Source organism: Cydia fagiglandana, chromosome 21 (assembly GCF_963556715.1).
Source record: "Cydia fagiglandana chromosome 21, ilCydFagi1.1, whole genome shotgun sequence".
Classification (NCBI taxonomy): Eukaryota; Metazoa; Arthropoda; class Insecta; order Lepidoptera; family Tortricidae; genus Cydia; species Cydia fagiglandana.
In genome coordinates this window covers 7,515,004-7,533,513 of record NC_085952.1, presented here as the reverse complement: position 1 = coordinate 7,533,513, position 18,510 = coordinate 7,515,004, and the positions used below count along the sequence as shown (strand labels likewise).

At 40.0% G+C, this 18,510-nt stretch overlaps 1 protein-coding gene across 1 annotated transcript; it reads left to right on the top strand.

Annotated features, from left to right (window-relative positions):
* The first annotated feature begins 212 nt into the window (after window positions 1-212).
* Window positions 213-13,063, top strand: LOC134675259 (DNA replication licensing factor Mcm6). Its single transcript, XM_063533478.1, has 14 exons — window positions 213-449; window positions 580-1,003; window positions 1,232-1,423; window positions 1,952-2,124; window positions 2,315-2,438; window positions 4,111-4,249; window positions 4,488-4,645; window positions 4,885-5,037; window positions 6,727-7,032; window positions 7,508-7,692; window positions 8,226-8,350; window positions 10,740-10,862; window positions 11,684-11,829; window positions 12,559-13,063. Exons 1-14 carry the CDS (start codon window positions 358-360, stop codon window positions 12,679-12,681), a joined length of 2,463 nt encoding a protein of 820 aa, XP_063389548.1. The 5' UTR covers window positions 213-357; the 3' UTR covers window positions 12,682-13,063.
* The last annotated feature ends 5,447 nt before the right edge of the window (window positions 13,064-18,510 follow it).

Genomic DNA, 18,510 nt, shown 5'->3' with positions numbered 1-18,510 from the left:
AAAACATATGTATTCTACTATTCTGAATGCATCGTTATCGTTACTCTCTGCATGTGAACGCAGCCATAAGCTAATGGAATCTATCCAAGACCTTTCAAAAAACGATGATCGTTAAGGGAAACAAACTAATATTGTGTATTGTAAGCACTTGCCTCAAATAGATTTCGCCATGTTTTTCCGTTTTCCCGCCAAATTCTGTAACTGTCAAGCCGATGAGTGGCTTTGTTTATTGCGCGAAAGATTGTTTTTATCGTATGTTTGTCGCTATTAATTAATGAAACGTTAATGTTTTTATTTAAAAGTAGTCTAAGTGTTCGTTTTTAACTTGTGGCATAGTGATTTAATTCGAAATTCATCATGGATGTCGCCGACACCTATGCTACACAAAGCCAAGTGAAAGATGAAGTCGGAGTTCGTTGCCAAAAGCTCTTCCAGGACTTTTTAGAAGAGTAAGTGACAATTATTTGTAATAATCTAAGTGTTATACATAACCTCGGTTTCCGCTATTTAGTTTTGCTTATGCTTTAAGAACCATACTTTTTAAGGTTAGGTCCTAACCTAGTATACTTTTCGTTACAGGTTCAAAGAAGACAATGAAATAAAATACGAAAAACACGCTAAAGAGCTCCTTAAGCCTGAGTTGAGTACACTAGAAGTCAGCTTTGATGATGTTGAGAAATACAACCAAAATCTTGCAACCACATTAATTGAGGAGTATTATCGAATATACCCATTTATCAATCAAGCCATTCTGAATTATGTGTTGAGCCTTGCTGATGCTGGCATGAAGAAGGACTTACAAGGCAAGGAGTGCTATATTTCCTTTGTAGATGTGCCAACAAGACACAAAGTGAGAGAATTGACTACAACCAAAATTGGAACATTGATAAGAATCTCAGGACAGATCGTGAGAACACATCCGGTGCATCCGGAGCTGGTCTCTGGAACTTTTGTGTGTTTGGATTGCCAGACTGTGATAAAAAATGTGGAGCAACAATTTAAGGTAATGCAACATTTAGTCTGGCTAACCATTTGGTGAAATTTAACACAAATCTACCAACTGCACCTTTAATTTAAAATTTCTCTACTGTAGTTTATTTTGAAACAAATATGATAAATTGAGAATATGCTTACAAAAAAAGATAACTATTTAGAATTCAACTTTAATTTTCTTATATGTATTTATTATTAATAAACTTTTTTTTATTAATAAACTAATATTTGATTGCAGTACACCATCCCCACCATCTGCCGCAACCCCGTCTGCGCGAACCGGCGCAGGTTCATGCTGGACGCAGACAAGTCGGTGTTTGTGGACTTCCAGAAGATCCGCATCCAGGAGACTCAAGCCGAGCTGCCGAGAGGCTGCATCCCGAGGTCCTTGGAGGTTATATTGAGAGCTGAGGCTGTCGAATCTGTTCAGGTAGGTTTTATTTAACCCCTTGACTGGTTTTCTGGCCATAACTTTTGTGTTAATTAGTTTAAAATTAAAACCCTAGACCTAGATACGTTTTTACAGACATCAAAGACGAATCCAAATATGTAGATTTCGTATATGTTAGATCTTTCACAGCAATCTAGATATGAAAAATGATTTTTTAGAAAATGTTTAAAAAACCATAAAAAAACAAGTATTAATTTCTTCCAAAATCCGGGAGACAAAAATGGAGATAAACTTAACAACCAATAAGATAAATTTAACAACCAATAGCACTTTGCCTTATAATTCTATCTGAAGTGCATAAGTAATAGCAGATATGATTCAAAACTTGTCAAAAATTTATGAAAACCTTGGGTAGGTCCTTAACCAGGACATCCTCTGCATTTGCCATTCAGATCCATTCTTTCCCACTACCCTTTGGTTCTACAAGCAATATTGCTTATGCCCCTTGACTTTGTGTGCATTGACTCTCTTAGTATTTCAACATAAGCCTTTGTTTACTTTTTGTAGGCAGGCGACCGCTACGACTTCACAGGCACCCTGATAGTGGTGCCTGATGTGGGTTCTCTGTCCATGCCTGGTGCCAAAGCTGAGCTGACAACACGGACAAGACAGAACAATGAGGGCCAGATGGAGGGCATCAAGGGCCTCAAGGCTTTGGGAGTCCGAGAGCTTCATTACAAGTAAGAATTCTCATGTTTCCATTTGTGATACAGCCATACAAATAAGAAATCCAAAATTTGCCATTGAAATTAGAATCTATAGTGTAGGAAATAGAGTTGATTTTGGATTTTGACTTGGCTGGATATGGCTGGTTGGATAGGATGTAAAAGCACATCACATATCTACATTACGTCACATATCTACTTCCAGGACGGCATTCCTGGCGTGCAGCGTGCAAGCCATTTCCCGGCGGTTCGGCACCGCGGAACTCTCCGCCGATGACATGACCACTGAAGACATGAGGAAGCAGATGACAGACAAGGAGTGGGATAAGGTGAGCACTGAGCACCATCTGGTGGTGTAGCATAACGTGCGCGATGTATGGAGTCGCACGCGAGAACGCAAGTAATACTAGCCCACAGACAAAACATCCTCCAGTAGTCGCGCTACCCCCTCTGCCACGCATACGGTAATTCTACTCCATGTTCGAGTCGAAAGTGTCTTTGTGTGACGTCCGTGTCTTTGAACAGACCAATCACGGGACGGGACTTCGCTCACCTCGTCCCGCGCACCCCCGCATTTTTGGCATCATCGGTTGCATGAAATAATTGCTCTAAACTCGGTCTAGAGGATTCCTAGTCTATGTGCTAGCCACTCACATGATTGATATTTTTCTGTGACCTCTATTATTATGTGAAAATAAGGGTGACAGCTGGCAACTACAGTTGCATAAAGCATGTGAGTCGCTAGCAGGTCTGGAGTAAACTGGAGACTGGAGTAAACACAATTGATGGAGAATTTATGCATACGAGTTTCTTACATTTCAAAGGGATTTGAACAGTGTTCGTAAAAACGAGTCCTCGATTACTTCATATCATCATATGGCAGAAAGAACGCTGTTTAACGAAATAACGTGCGTTTGTACAGAACAGCCGGCCTAGCCAAGATGACAATCGCTATCGCTTCGACAATGAAATGCTTAGTGTCTCTATTACCCTTCTTTATTAGTGCGACAGTGACAGTTGCGTTTCGATCGCTACGGAGCGTATGCGATCGACATGTTGGCTACGCGGCCAGGCCCGCCTAGCACTCGCCTTGAAACTATCGTAAAAACATTAATTTAAGTTTATTTACATTGTTATAAGAGAGTTGCATATGAACACTTTTAATATTTCTGAAAATGCTAAAAATAGTCATGTTTAGTTTGATAAGAAAACTTTTATTGCGTCTCACGCCAAAAATTCTTACCTTGTTTTTGAATTTAAGTTATTACACCAAAAGTAGGATTCTTCATTCTAAAAGGGACACACGACATGTCCCTTACGACATTTGAAATTTCCACCGTCGATATACAGAAGTAATTAACCCTTTAACCGCCAGAGTCTGATATATAAGACATTACATATCCAGCTCATTTTGCCACAGTCTGATAAATAAGACAAATATCTGATTTGGTTTTTACAGCACATTTATAACTCCCGTAACTATGCCAACCTTAAACTGCGTGGTACAATTACTGTCTGTGGCGACACGAGCACGCTCGATCAAAAATTGCTGGCGGTTAAAAGAACCTGAGACTATCGGTTCACCAGTGTTACTTTTTAAGGTTCCATACCCAAAGGGTAAAACGGGACCCTATTACTAAGACTTCGCTGTCCGTCCGTCCGTCCCTGTCTGTCACCACTGTATCTCACGAACCGTGATAGCTAGACAGTTAAATTTTCACAGATATATTTCTGTTTCCGCTATAACAACAAATACTAAAAGCAGAATAAAATAAAGATTTTAATGGGGCTCCCATACAACAAACGTAATTTTTGACCAAAGTTAAGCAACGTCGGGAGTGGTCAGTACTTGGATGGGTGACCGTTTTTTTTTTTTGCTTTTTTTTTCGTTTTTTTCTTGCATTATGGTACGAAACCCTTCGTGCGCGAGTCCGACTCGCACTTGCCCGGTTTTTTTATTTTTGTCGGCTCACCAATTCTCCAACGTATTCTTTGTCACAGGTATACGAGATGTCTCGGGACCGCAATCTGTACAACAACCTGATCGCCAGCCTGTTTCCCAGCATCCACGGCAACAACGAGGTCAAGCGCGGCATTCTCTTGATGCTGTTCGGAGGGGTGGCCAAGACCACTATTGAAGGTAAAAACCCGGTCAAGTGCGAGTCGGACTCGCGCTCCAAGGGTACATTACCCAATTCATAACAGTGTATTTTTTATGTGGATGAAATGTCTTTAAAAAACCCGTAGGGGTCTGATCAAAAACTAGTTAAATAAGTCCGCCTCACGGTTGGTGCACATTTCTAATAGGTTTTCTTGACATCTTATCAATAGTTCTTTTTACCCTTATTGAGATGAATGAAACTAAATTCTAAATTTAGGCACAACCCTCCGAGGCGACATAAACGTGTGCATAGTGGGCGATCCGAGCACGGCCAAGTCTCAAGTCCTGAAGCAAGTCAGTGAGATTACTCCGCGAGCCGTGTACACCAGCGGCAAAGCTTCGTCGGCAGCCGGTCTCACTGCAGCTGTTGTCAAGGTTAGTTGAACTCCCTATTTGAAAGAAGAAAGAAAGAAAATTTAATTCAGGACTTTTTCTTTTCACGCCATTCTACTTTTTATTTTTTATCTCAGTCATTCTCAAAAAATATGCCTGCAATCTAATTGCCATGACCCATACAAAATATATAAAGAGCTATTAGACTCAACTGCAGACATATTATCAGAGAATGACCCATCTCAAGGATATCATTGTTAACCTAAACGTTTCCTCGCCAGGACGAAGAATCATTCGATTTCGTAATCGAGGCCGGCGCTCTGATGTTGGCGGACAACGGGGTGTGCTGCATTGATGAGTTCGACAAGATGGACTTGGCCGACCAAGTCGCCATCCACGAGGCTATGGAGCAGCAGACCATCTCGATCGCCAAGGTACCTTTGCCTTTGACTTTCACGATGATAGTGATGTATAAATAACGCCCAGCTAAGGATGCTATACGTGTCTAGGGTTGCCATACGTCCGGATTTGTCCGGACATGTCCGGATTTTTGACTCTTTGTCCGGATTGTGGCCGGATTTGGCATGTGTCCGGATTTTTAGGAATGACCTTATAAAAATAAAATGCGCGCCCGGGGAGGGGGGTACGGGATCGGGCGAAGGGAAAGGGAAAAGTAGATCCACGATACAGGCCACCACAGAGAGCAGCGCGCCGCCGCCGGGGCGTTGTTCAAGCTACGCCAAATCTCTGCTACAAGAAATGTCCGGATTTTTAGGGTGATGTCGGATTTTTATCAGGACATTTAATTCTTCCATATGGCAACCCTATACGTGTCCAATTTCTTTGTCATACTAGTGCGACAGATGTAAGTGTCAAATTTTGCCGTCACAAGCCATAGTATTGCGATATATGAAAATGTCTAATTTTGCCGTCACAAGCCATACTACTGCGAAATATGTAATGAAACGAATGAGAACTAGCGGAAGCAGTTATAAAGTTGACCCAAAAATTTTTTATTAAGCTATGAGCTTCATCACATATGTTCCTTGAGTAATTCTAAGCATTTCAAGCCTGGGAGCCAATAAGAAATGTGTGTCTACTCGGATTTGTAATGGATTCAAACTTTCAACCCCTTTTTAACCCTGTTAGGGGATGAATTTTACAAAACGCTGAAATTACTTTTCCTGTCTTTTAATAATATCCCCAAATACAAAGATTCAAGTCCCGCGTTCGAAAATTTTTTTGATATCCATACAAACTTTCAACTCCTTTTTCACCACCTTAGGGGATGAATTTTCAAAAACGCTGAAATTAGTTTTCTTGTATTTTAATAATATATCGTTTTACGAAGTTTCAAATTCCTAGCTTAAAATAAAACTTGAACCCCATACAAACTTTCATCCCCTTTTTAACCCCCTTAGGGGTTGAATTTCTCAAAATCGCTTCTTATCTCTTGTACACTTATAAATGTAATCTAGTGTGCAAATTTCAACTTTCTATCTTTTGTAGTTTCGGCTCCGCGTAGCAAAAATCTCCAACCAAATTTTTCACCTTTTTACGTTTTTCTTGTAAAATTACTATGAAATTGAAAAAACAAATATCAGCAATGAATTCTACGTCTTTGGTTTATACGAAAATGATACCAAACTTGCCCTAGTACCCACCAGGATCAGAGTAGATTTTTTTTAAAGATGACGGATGGCGGCCGTCTTTGTACCCCACCCTCCCCCCCACTTCACGCTAGAAATGCTTAGAATTACTCAAATATCAGATGTGATGAAGCTCATAGCTTAATAAAATTTTTTTGGGTCATGTATGGCAGCGTTACATAACTGACTCCAGTAAACAGAATACAAGACAAAACATGAGCATGAACACGTCACCAGCCCTTTCTTAACTTCGTACCAATCGAGTGTTCCACAACACTCCCCACTTTTTCTGAGCTTTTTTTTCTAAGTTTTTTCAATATTGTACTTTTATTTTATGATAAAATTATTAAATTGTCAATTGTTAGCAAGTCGTGTCTTCCACTGAATACTGATACTTACATGTATAACCTTTTCTGTTGTCATCTTGTACCATACATATTCTGGCAAATAAAGAAATACAATTCTGTTCGCTAGGCCGGTGTCCGCGCCACCCTGAACGCGCGCACGTCCATCCTCGCGGCCGCCAACCCCATCGGCGGCCGCTACGACCGCGCCAAATCCCTCCAACAGAACGTACAGCTCTCCGCACCTATCATGTCTCGCTTCGATCTATTCTTCATACTCATCGACGAGACTAGCGAGATGGTCGACTACGCTATCGCGAGGAAGATTGTGGATTTGCATTGTAATAAAGAAGAAAGTTACGATTGTGTGTACACGAGAGAGGATTTGCTGAGATATATTGCGTTCGCGAGGAGTTTCAAGCCTATTATTACTGAGGTAAGGGTCTACATATTTAGTATTTAAATTCGTAAAAATAGTTAATAGGATGACAACATTGACAAATATCGAAAATAATAAGAATGATGCTAATTCAGCGGTGTCACTCACGAATTCCAACTAATCGTACAGTCTAACGCAACTAGTTGCGACCAATCGCGCGTAATGTGCTTATCAACCAATTGCGTTGTGGCGTTAGACTGCATGATTGGCTCGAATTTATGTGCGTGATATTGTACTGGCCCCATTATTATTGCTCGTAAGGGTCTTTAGATATTTTGTCTTCTTTAGCCTATTAGTGTGTCCCACTGCTGGGCCTCTCCTATTTCCCGCCATTTGTCTCTGTCTAATACAAACTCCCGTGTCTAGGTTGTCCCGCCATCTCCGTTTGGGTCTTCCTCTGCCCCGAGATCTATCCTGTGGGATCCAGTTCGCTTTAGATATATGTCAATGACAAATATTAATTTATTCCCAGGAAGCGGGTAAACTCCTAGTAGAATACTACACGACCCTGCGACAGCGCGACGGCGGCGCCGGCGGCGGCGGCGCGTGGCGCATCACGGCTCGACAACTCGAGTCCATGATCCGCCTCGCCGAAGCCCTCGCCAAGATGCACTGCAGCGGACACGTCCAGCCCAGACACGTGCAGGAGGCGCACAGGTAATGTGCACACTAGACACTAGCCCAGGGGTCGGCTAACTTTTGAGAAGTAGTCTGCCTAGAACTTAAAGAGCTGCAATCGGACCTCCAAAGAGCCGCGGTTTACCAACCCCAACATTAGCCAAAAGACTGCGAGAGACAAGTTTCAAAACGGCCGTGCACTGCAATCCTAAGGATCTGTTGAATGGCCTTTTTACTCACTTGACTTCTTTGATTCACATTCAATGTCCAGACTGGAGACCCCAAACTGTTTATACACATGCCAATACACATGTGGCTTTCCACGCAGAAGGGTCCTTGTGCTTCAAGTGCAATAAGGTCCCTTTTATCTGAAAGCCCAATAGAAATTGTGACAGAAAGGTCCTTATTGCACATGAAGCATACGGACCCTTCTCTGATTCTGATGGAAAGCCACATATTGGGTCAACGTAGGCCTTACTAAGAAACACCAGCTATGAGGTAGAACGAGGTTTTGTGTTTCTGTTAGGATCAAATCATAACAAGTTAAAAATAATCGTTTATTTTGTTATAAGATTGCTGAACAAATCCATCATCAGAGTGGAACAGCCAGACATCCATTTGGACGAGGACGAACCCCAATACGAACCCAGTATGGACGTCGATCAAGACGTACCCAACGGTACGAATGGTACAACAGGTGCGTTTATTATTTACAATAACCTCCTAAGGCCCAAATTAGTGTCTTTAAATTTTCAAACAATATAAATTCGGGTGTCACTCTGAATCCCTAACAACGTTTTTCCTAAAGTCACTTGCCCTAACTGGTTTGTCCTAATGGTCACGTGCCCTAACGATCAATGGTCATAACGATTATTTTCCATAATGTAAGGTTCTGAAAAATGGTGAGGTTTTAGAACTTGCTGCCACAAAATTAGGTTAGGTTAGGGTTAGAACTGCGACCCTCGCAAAAAAGAAAATATGCTTAATAACGTTAGGATAAGTAATCAATAATTAGGGAAATCAAAATTAGGGTTTTTAGTGTTAGGACAACTGATAATTATGACAAAAAATATTAGGGAATGCAAAGATAGGAGAAAACAATAGGGATTCACATATAGATCCTAAAATTCAACTCTATTCCCTGCACTATAGTTTCAAATTTCAGTGGCAAATTTTGGGTTTTTCATTTGTATAGCGGGGCCTTAGTAGGTAGAATACAAAAAACAGCCAAATAAAAGAATCACTAAAGAAGACCCTGACAACAGGCGGCTTACTCAAGAAAGATTGCTAAAAAGCGATTTCTTGTAGACAACTTTTGAGTGCAGAAAACTATTCGATAAATATGGTCAAAAAGCTTATTGAAAATGGCGAGACTGAGTGTACCCTAGATCCAGATGGTGCAAAAGCTTGTGTTTTTGTAACATCTAATACTGCACTTTGAACATGTAAAAAAAAAACAAAAGTAAAATCCCCTTTGACAAAAGTGTGGTAGAATATTTGGCATTATTCACTTTTACTGTATATACGAGTTTCTCAACAGGGTATTCTCCTACACTAAATTCAAACCAGTTACTTTTTAGGGTTCCGTACCCAAAGGGTAAAACGGGACCCTATTACTAAGACTTCGCTGTCCGTCCGTCCGTCCGTCTGTCACCAGGCTGTATCTCACGAACCGTGATAGCTAGACAGTTGAAATTTCCACAGATGATGTATTTATGTTGCCGCTATAACAAAAAATACTAAGAAAAGAATAAAATAGAGATTTAAATGGAGCTCCCATACAACAAACGTGATTTTTGACCAAAGTTAAGCAACGTCGGGCGTGGTCAGTACTTGGATGGGTGACCGTCTTTTTTTTGCTATGGTACGGAACCCTTCGTGCGCGAGTCCGACTCGCACTTGCCCGGTTTTTTTATTTATAACTCAAAACGATTAGCTAAATATGGATTTTATATGAAACTTTACGCAATGACGTTACAGTCAACCCACCTACTTTTTATATTTCTATCCGATTTATTAGATAGAACTTGTGTTTAAAAATAACTGCTATCTATGTTTGTCTAATAATTATCTGGTCCTTTATTTCATGCATGGTGTGAAATAATTTATTTTTCACCTCAGCAGCTCGAACAAGGGTACTTTGCTTCTTAAAAACAGTGAGCAAAATCGCATTTTGCTTACTGAGTCATTTTGACTGAGTGAGACAAAATGACATTCAAGTGACCTTTATAGTCAATAGTTATTTGTACAACAAGAGATCAAAGTTTGATATTTCTTCGAGTGCTTATTTTGAGTCCCGTGCAAGCGAAAGATTCTATAATAGATTCACGAGCGTAGCGAGTGAATCTAATTTAGAATCTTGAGCGTAGTAAGGGATTCAAAAGCGCACGAGATGTAAATAACTTTGATCTCGTGTAGTACACAAAATTTTTCACCCTAAGCAGTGAGAACATACCTACAGGGACAGAGATAATAGAACCCTCGATATACTTATATCGAACTTGTATTAGACCCCGCATGGTGAAATGACATTTGACTATAAAGGTCACTTGAATGACATTTTGTCTCACTCAGTGAGCAAAATGCGATTTTGCTCACTCATTTTGTCTACTCAGTGAGCAAAATGCGACTTTGCTCACTGAGTGAGGCAAAATGAGTCAGTGAGCAAAATTGCATTTTGCTCACTGTTTTTAAGAAGCAAAGTACCCTTGTTCGAGCTGCTGAGGTGAAAATGTCATTTCAACATGCGGGGTCTAATACAAGTTCGATATACTTGGGTTCTATTATCTCTGTCCCTCTAGGTATGTTCTCACTGCTTAGGGTGAAAAATTTTGTGTACTACACGAGATCAAAGTTATTTACATCTCGTGCGCTTTTGAATCCCTTACTACGCTCAAGATTCTAAATTAGATCTATTATAGAATCTTTCGCTTGCACGGGACTCAAAATAAGCACTCGAAGAAATATCAAACTTTGATCTCTTGTTGTACAAATAACTATTAAATACAGTCTAATATTATTGTTTCCAGTGTGCCACTTTTACACTTGAGACTAAATCAACTATAATTTTATTGCAATGTTTACAGAGACGCCAGTGAACGGAGACTCGGGCAAGAAGAAGCTGACTCTCTCCTTCGAGGAATACAAGACCCTCAGCGACATGCTGGTCGTGTTCATGAGGAAGGAAGAAGCGGAGGCGGAAACCAGAGGTATGCTTAGTAAAAACAACGGGTTGCACTCCGGGTGTGCCGGCAGAAGTGAAAACTCAAGTATAATTGAGGTTAACGCCATCTAGCGTTAGTTCGTCGCACTACTTAAAACCTCTAACCACATCACTGTTAGTACTCGAGTTATATTAGTACCTGGGGGCCGATTTTTGAAATTAAACCGCTCGATTTCGTGTATTTCGGTCAATAACTAATATCTCCACTACTAGGTATTTAAATTCTACTAATAGAATTGTGGTCAATACCACTAGATTTCCAATTTCTATCGCTCGTTTTTCAAAAATTAGCATTTGGCCATTTTCCACCGATTTTCGAGTGACGAAATCGAACGCTCGAATTTCAAAAATCGGCCCCCAGTTAGAGGGAAACTCACTAGATGACATTTAAATCAATAAAGAAAAACCTAACGATATTGTAGTTGTTTTTCGATCAGGTCACGTGTCCGTCTTACGGTCACGTGACACCTGTTACGAGTTTAACATTTTTCCTCATCACAAAAAGTGGACAGCGCTGCTAAAGAAGTTTTCACTTCAAAAAACGTTTGACGTCCCGTGGCCTAGTCGATAGTGCCTATGAATAAGCCATTGGGCCTGCGGCGGTAGCATGGTCGCATTTTTATCGCTTGTCACCATGCCTGTCACGTTCTAACAAGTTTGTAAGTGCGAAAGTGACGGGCATAGCGACAGGCGATAAAAATGGAACCATGCTGCGCCCGCAGGCCTCGATTCCTGGTTAGTTGTGTGACGAGTTGGTTATTATTTGCCTAAATTGTCACTGTTAATAAAAAAATATTCCTGTTTCAGGCGAAGAGAGCTCAGGCATGAAGAAGAGCGCCGTAGTCAGCTGGTACCTGGAGCAGCTGGTGTCACAGGGAGCCATAGAAGACGAGGACGAGCTTCTAGAACGAAAGACGCTGGTCGAGAAGGTCATCGACCGGCTCATGTACCATGTGAGTATTGTAATGTATTATACAAGAGAGCTCAGGCAAGAGCGCCGTAGTCAGCTGGTACCTGGAGCAGCTGGTGTCACAGGGAGCCATAGAAGACGAGGACGAGCTTCTAGAACGAAAGACGCTGGTCGAGAAGGTCATCGACCGGCTCATGTACCATGTGAGTATTGTAATGTATTATACAAGAGAGCTCAGGCAAGAGCGCTGTAGTCAGCTGGTACCTGGAGCGGCTGGTGTCACAGGGAGCCATAGAAGACGAGGACGAGCTTCTAGAACGAAAGACGCTGGTCGAGAAGGTCATCGACCGGCTCATGTACCATGTGAGTTATACCAGGGGTGCGAAACTCCTGAGATCGGCCAAACTCGGCTCCGCTCGGCTGACTCGGCTCAGCATTGCTCCGAGCAATTATTAGGGTTGGCACCACTGGACTTCCTTTGGCGTGCACGACCACAGATAAGATAACCACTTGAATTTTGACAACCCTAAATAACCGAAAGGGATAGTGCCATGTATTAGAATGAAAGAGATAGCATGATTCGACCCTGAACCGCTGTCAAACTTCGGTTTTGTAGGAAGTTTCCTTTCTGTACGGTATTACTATTATTTATTCTGTGGTTATACTTAATATACTTATATTATGTTATGGTATATAGCAACAAGTTTTCAACAGACAAAAAGAAATCCGTGCCCCCATCCCTAATTACTAATTCCTTATACGTTCTTTGCAGGACCAAGTGATAATCCCGCTATCCACCACCGGCCTCAAGAGCACACAGAAGTCCGCGACAGAGCAAGAAGTCGAGGACGATCCGCTGCTGGTCGTGCATCCCAACTACGTCGTCGATACGTGATAGTTATACTCATACATGCTCATACCATACAATACAACGTATCATGAACTGCAGATTACAGTAACATAGTTTATACATACCGGGTGTGGCCTGTAAGACGAGCAAATAATTAAAACATGGATTGTACTCCTCAAACGGTGACACTTTTGTTCAACAACTTTTAAAAATTATTAAGTATTTAGACTCCCTATTTTTCATACAAAATAAATGTTATCTTCAATGGACGACATCGGCACGCCATTTCATTGTGATTGACGTTGCTTGTCACGCCTTAGAATAAACTTTAAAGTGTATTAAAAATCAAACCACAAGTTATTTTTAAAAGTAGCTGAACAAATGTTGGTCAGTATGAGGAGTACAGCCTACCGTTTAAATTTTTGCTCATATTACAGGCCACACCCGATAATCTGCTTGATCTGCGGTATTGCTTTTTGTAAGAAGAAAACGACTGATGTGTTATACAACCCTTTTTGATTGGAAGAGCAACTAAAATAAGCCCACCTTTTTTAATAAAATCGTTTTTACCTTATCTGTTGTGTTGCTTATTTTAACCTATCTCTAATTAATTCTTGTTCTTAGTTTAGTAATTAACTCCTAATTTTGCAATTATTTTACTTAGTTTTCGCTGTTCTGTCGTTAAACATGTAACAAATGATTGTATTTGTGTGTTTCAGATTATGTAAGTATTTTACTAGTAAATAAAACTACAAATCAAACAACATAACTATAATTCATTCATCAAACATCAACATCTCTCAAATATCTTAAACAAATCCGGCAGATTAACAATCTGTAATATCGCGCCATTACTCACAAAGCTAGTAGGCGGTAAAAAGTTTCTTCTTACAGCTGGGAATATAACATGTTTCTGCTTCCATTGCTCTGACTTGACCGACGCTGTGGTAGTATCAGAGTTAGACTACACATTCAATACCACTAAGTGCTACGGGTTACGCTCGTAGCGCGTAGCCACGGTTTCGTCGTATGTAGCGCGTAGTCGCTACGAACAGTGTACCCGACAGTCGGGTTCTTGGTGTTGAATGTGTTAACATCTCTCAAACACCTTATACAAATCTGGCAAATTAGCAATCTGTAATATCGCTCCATTGCTCACAAAGCTAGTAGGCGGTAAAAAGTTCCTTCTCATAGCTGGGAATATAACATGTTCGTGCTTCCAATGCTCTGACTTGACCGACTCTGCGGTAGTAGGTGGCTTAGACTATACATATTAACACATTTATTGCCACTAAGTGCTACGGGTTACGCTCGTATTACGTAGCCACGTTTTCGCCGTATGTAGCGCGTAGTCGCTACCAACAGTGTACCCGACTGTCCGGTTCTTGGCCCTGAATGTGCTAACATCTTTGAAACACCTTATACAAGTCTGGCAAATTAGCAATCTGTAGTATCGCTCCATTACTCACAAAACTCGTAGGCGGTAAGAAATTCCTCCTTATAACTGGGAATATAACATGTTCCTGCTTCCATTGCTCTGACTTGACCGACTCTACCCATATAACCATTCCAGTCGCAGAATCATCAAAGTGGTAACTAAATGTCAGATGTGTCGTAACAGAGTCCACACAATGTGTCTAGAATTGTTTCGAAACAAAGTGTCGTCGCCGTGTGTACACTTTTCCGTAACAAGGTGTCGACACATTTGTGTGCACTTTGCGTGCGGTTTGCGACTAAATCTGACAGCAAATTTGTGACAGCAAATGTCAATATAAAATACCTCTTGAAAACCAAGGTTTGTCAAACTACTATTAGTGTCTCGTGTGCTCGTAAGTAATTCTAGTAAGTCATCATGGGCGATGCAAATGATAATAATCGACCAAAACCATATAAACACCCAACACCCGTCAACCTTTTACAGAAAAGTTTTTAAAGAAATGCAATAAGCTACTTAGGTCAGCCAACGAATGCTCAAAAAAGTTGTAGAGGGAAATGCTCGGAACACAATTTTTGACTCTGTAACTTGGTTTGGACAAGTTAGGAGGTGAACATATCAAAAGTCCCCGGCCGTAGCCCTTGAGCGGGGGGAAGAGAGGGGGCTTTGAATGTCCCATTTTCCGGTTTTTCGATTATATCTCGGAAACTATGCATCTTAGCGACATGGCCACTTATACAAAATGAAAGTTAATTTAATTTGTTACAAGTTTATTCTGTCAATTTTTTCGATATGTTGAATAGTTTTTGAGATATCCGCTCTTGAAAGTTTAGTTAGGGCTCTCAATTTTATCTTGATATATCTACATCAGTGAAGGTGCTAGGCCGTGTATGGTATCGTTTTCGTATAAATCTGGGTTGCTGAATCCATTTAACATGGAAACCATTCCACAAAATTAAAAAAATCTTTTTAGGGTTCCGTACCTCAAAAGCATAAAACGGAATCCTTATAGGATCACTCGTGCGTCTGTATGTCTGTCTGTCTGAATACACAAAATAGTTCTTTACCTATAGATGACAGGAAAACCTATTAGAAATGTGCAGTCAAGCGCGAGTCGGACTTAATGTACGGAACCCTTAATACGCGAGTCCGACTCGCACTTGGTCGGTTTTTTAAACTCCTCTTGACGCTTAACCGCTGAACCGATTTCTTTGAAATTTGGTATAGAAATAGTTTGCATCCCGGAACAGGACATAGGATAGATCTTATAACCAAAATCATCTTTTGAAGGTGTGAAAAGTGGCGTGGAAATTTGTACGGGAAATCAATAACCGCTGAACCGATTTATATTAAATTTGGGAAGGTCTACATCTTTGATTTAGTTAAAAATGATAAAAAAAAACATGACTTCAAACCTAAACTTAAACAGTATTAACTTCAAGAAGTCAATTCTGAATTCCCCCCTACACCTCATTTCACACCTTTGAAGGATGATTTTTGAGATAACTTATTATGTCCTGTCTCGGGACTCAAAATATATGTGTACTAAATTTAAATTAAAACTGTTCAGCAGTTTAAGCGTGAAGAGGAGTTTAAGAGAAAGTAAGTTTATATGTTTTTACTTTGGAATGGTGTCAATGTGATACCATAACTAAATTTGGTACTGCGAATTTATACGAAAACGATACCAAACATGGCCTCGTAGCTTTACTGTTGTAGAAGTCAAAATAAAATTGAGAGCCCTAAATTCTTATTACTTGACCAAACTTGTGTAGAAGGAAAAGGAAAAATAAAAGTCTTCGGTAGGATTATAAGACACAAATATAATTTTTTTTTGCGTTACTATTTCAATTATCAAATATAAACATACCTTGATTATATTATTCTAGTGAGATCCTCACAGATAAACAAAACCATTTACTTAAAAAATTACAAGATCGAAATGTCACGGAACTTGTGAGAGTAATACGTGAAAAGTAAAAACTTTTATGACAAATAAATCTGGACACAATTTAAGAAGCATCCAATTGCGTCGAGGAATCATCTGTATGTTTGCTTGTTTCATTACCTCCTCGCTTCTTTTTTTGTCCTTTGTATTCTGTAGCAATTTGTTAGATCTGAAAATAAAGATAACTTGCGTCGTCACGGATGTCGATTTATAGGTTTTAGGGAGTGCAGAATTCGAAAACGATGATCATTTTATAATCCAAGATGGCCGCTACGTATTTTGTCAGAAAAGTCGTCATGAATATCGTTTTATAGGTTTTAGGAAGTGCCGATTTCGAAAATGATGACCAGTTTGGAATCCAAGATGTGTGCCGTGCACTTTGTCATAAAAGTCGTCATGGATATCGTTTTATAGGTTTTAGGGAGTGCAGAATTCGAAAATGATGACCATTTTGGATTCCAAGATGTCTGCCGTGCACTTTGTCATATAAGCCGTCATAGATGTTGATTTATAGGTGTTAGGAAGAGCAGATTTCGATAATGATGACCATGACCAACAAAACGACATCCATGTCGACTTTTAACATAGTGCATGGCCGCCATCTTCGATTCCCAAATAGTTATTATTTTCGAAATCTGCGCTCCCTAAAACCTATAAAACGACAGCCATGACGACTTTAATGACATACTGCATTCATCATTTTCGAAATCAGGGCCCCCTAAAACCTATAAAACGACACCCATGACAACTTTTATGACATAGTGCGTGGCCGCAATTTTGGATTCCAAAATGGCCATCATTTTCGAAATCTGCGTCCCCTAAAACCTACAAAACGACATCCATGACGACTTTTATGACATAGTGCATGGCCGCCATCTTGGAATCCAAAATGGTCATCGTTTTCGAAATCTGCGCCCCCTAATACCTATAAAACGACACCCATGACGACTTTTATGACATAGTGCATGGCCACCATTTTGGAATCCAAAATGGTCATCATTTTCTAAATCTGCGCCCCCCAAAACCTATAAAACGACACCCATGACAACTTTTATGACAGTGCATGGCTGCCATTTTGGATTTCAAAATGGTCATCATTTTCTAAATCGGGGCCCCCTAAAACCTATAAAACGACTTTTATGACATAGTGCATGGCCGCCATTTTGGAATCGAAAATGGTTATCGTTTTCGAAACCTGCGCCCCCCAAAACCTATAAAACGACACTCATGTTAACTTTCATGACATAGTGCATGGCCGCCATTCTGGATTCCAAAATGGTCATCATTTTCGAAAGCGGGGCCCCCTAAAACCTATAAAACGACATCCATGACGACTTTTATAACATAGTGCATGGCCGCCATTTTGGAATCCAAAATGGTCATCGTTTTCGTAATCTGCGCCTCCTAAAACCTACAAAACGACACCCCTGACGACTTTTATGGCATAGTGCATGGCCGCCATTTTGGATTCCAAAATGGTCATCATTTTCAAAATTGGGGCCCCCTAAAACGTATAAAACGACATCCATGACGACTTTTATGACACAGTGCATGGCCGCCATTTTGGATTCCAAAATGGTCATCATTTTCGAAATCGGCACTCCCTAAAACCTATAAATAGACACCCATCTCGACTTTTATGACAAAGTGTTTGGCTACCATCTGCATGCAAGACATTTCTATTATTTTTACGTACAAAAATGGCCCCCTGTCAACTTCCAACCGAGATTTAATCGATAATTTATTCGATTAATGTTCAGATTAATTCAATTTCAATCTATGTTAGGTCGACTAAACTAATCGTGATTAAAATTTGAGGATTAACTTTTTTTATTCCATTAATTAGTCGAATAAACAGTTAATCTATTAAGTCCCATCTCTGACCACGTCATTTTTACACTTTGAGAATATCTGAAAACAAATGAACACAAGGAGCCATTTTGCAAATCCAGTAACTTTGTTATTACTTTTGACAGCGCGTGTCATGTGTCTACACAGAGTCGACACAAAGTCGAAACATTTGCGACTACTTTGTGACTGCAATATTTCTCAGCCTTAAACCATATTTATACATCATAATTTCATAATTAACAAGTTTCGTAATATGTAAAGCGTTATTTCTGTTATTTAAGTATAGTATACGCATCGAAGTACTAAAAATGCATCAAATAATATATTTATGAACACAAGCACTGAGAAGTAAACAATTTCCTTTCCGGCTAAACTAAAACAATGTGGTGGCGCGTTGATTATATTACACTTAGTTTATCAAATCACTCGAGCAGTTTAATTCCCCATAATAATTTAAGTCCTATTGTAATATAAATGCAAACAATATATAATTACGTCTTGTAATCCGTTTTAGAGATGGCGTATTAATGTCACTTATTTTTATTTAACTATTTTTCCATCTGACAGTTTCCATTTGACAGGAACAAAATGAACGAATGAACGAATGATTTTGGCATAAAGTAGTCGCAAACCCGAAACA

Coding starts and splice junctions, on each gene's coding strand:
- LOC134675259 (XM_063533478.1), top strand. CDS start 358: ATGGATGTCGCCGACACCTATGCTACACAAAGCCAAGTGAAAGATGAA. Junction 2,125..2,314: donor GTCCGAGAGCTTCATTACAA/GTAAGAATTCTC, acceptor ATCTACTTCCAG/GACGGCATTCCTGGCGTGCA. Junction 5,038..6,726: donor AGACCATCTCGATCGCCAAG/GTACCTTTGCCT, acceptor TCTGTTCGCTAG/GCCGGTGTCCGCGCCACCCT.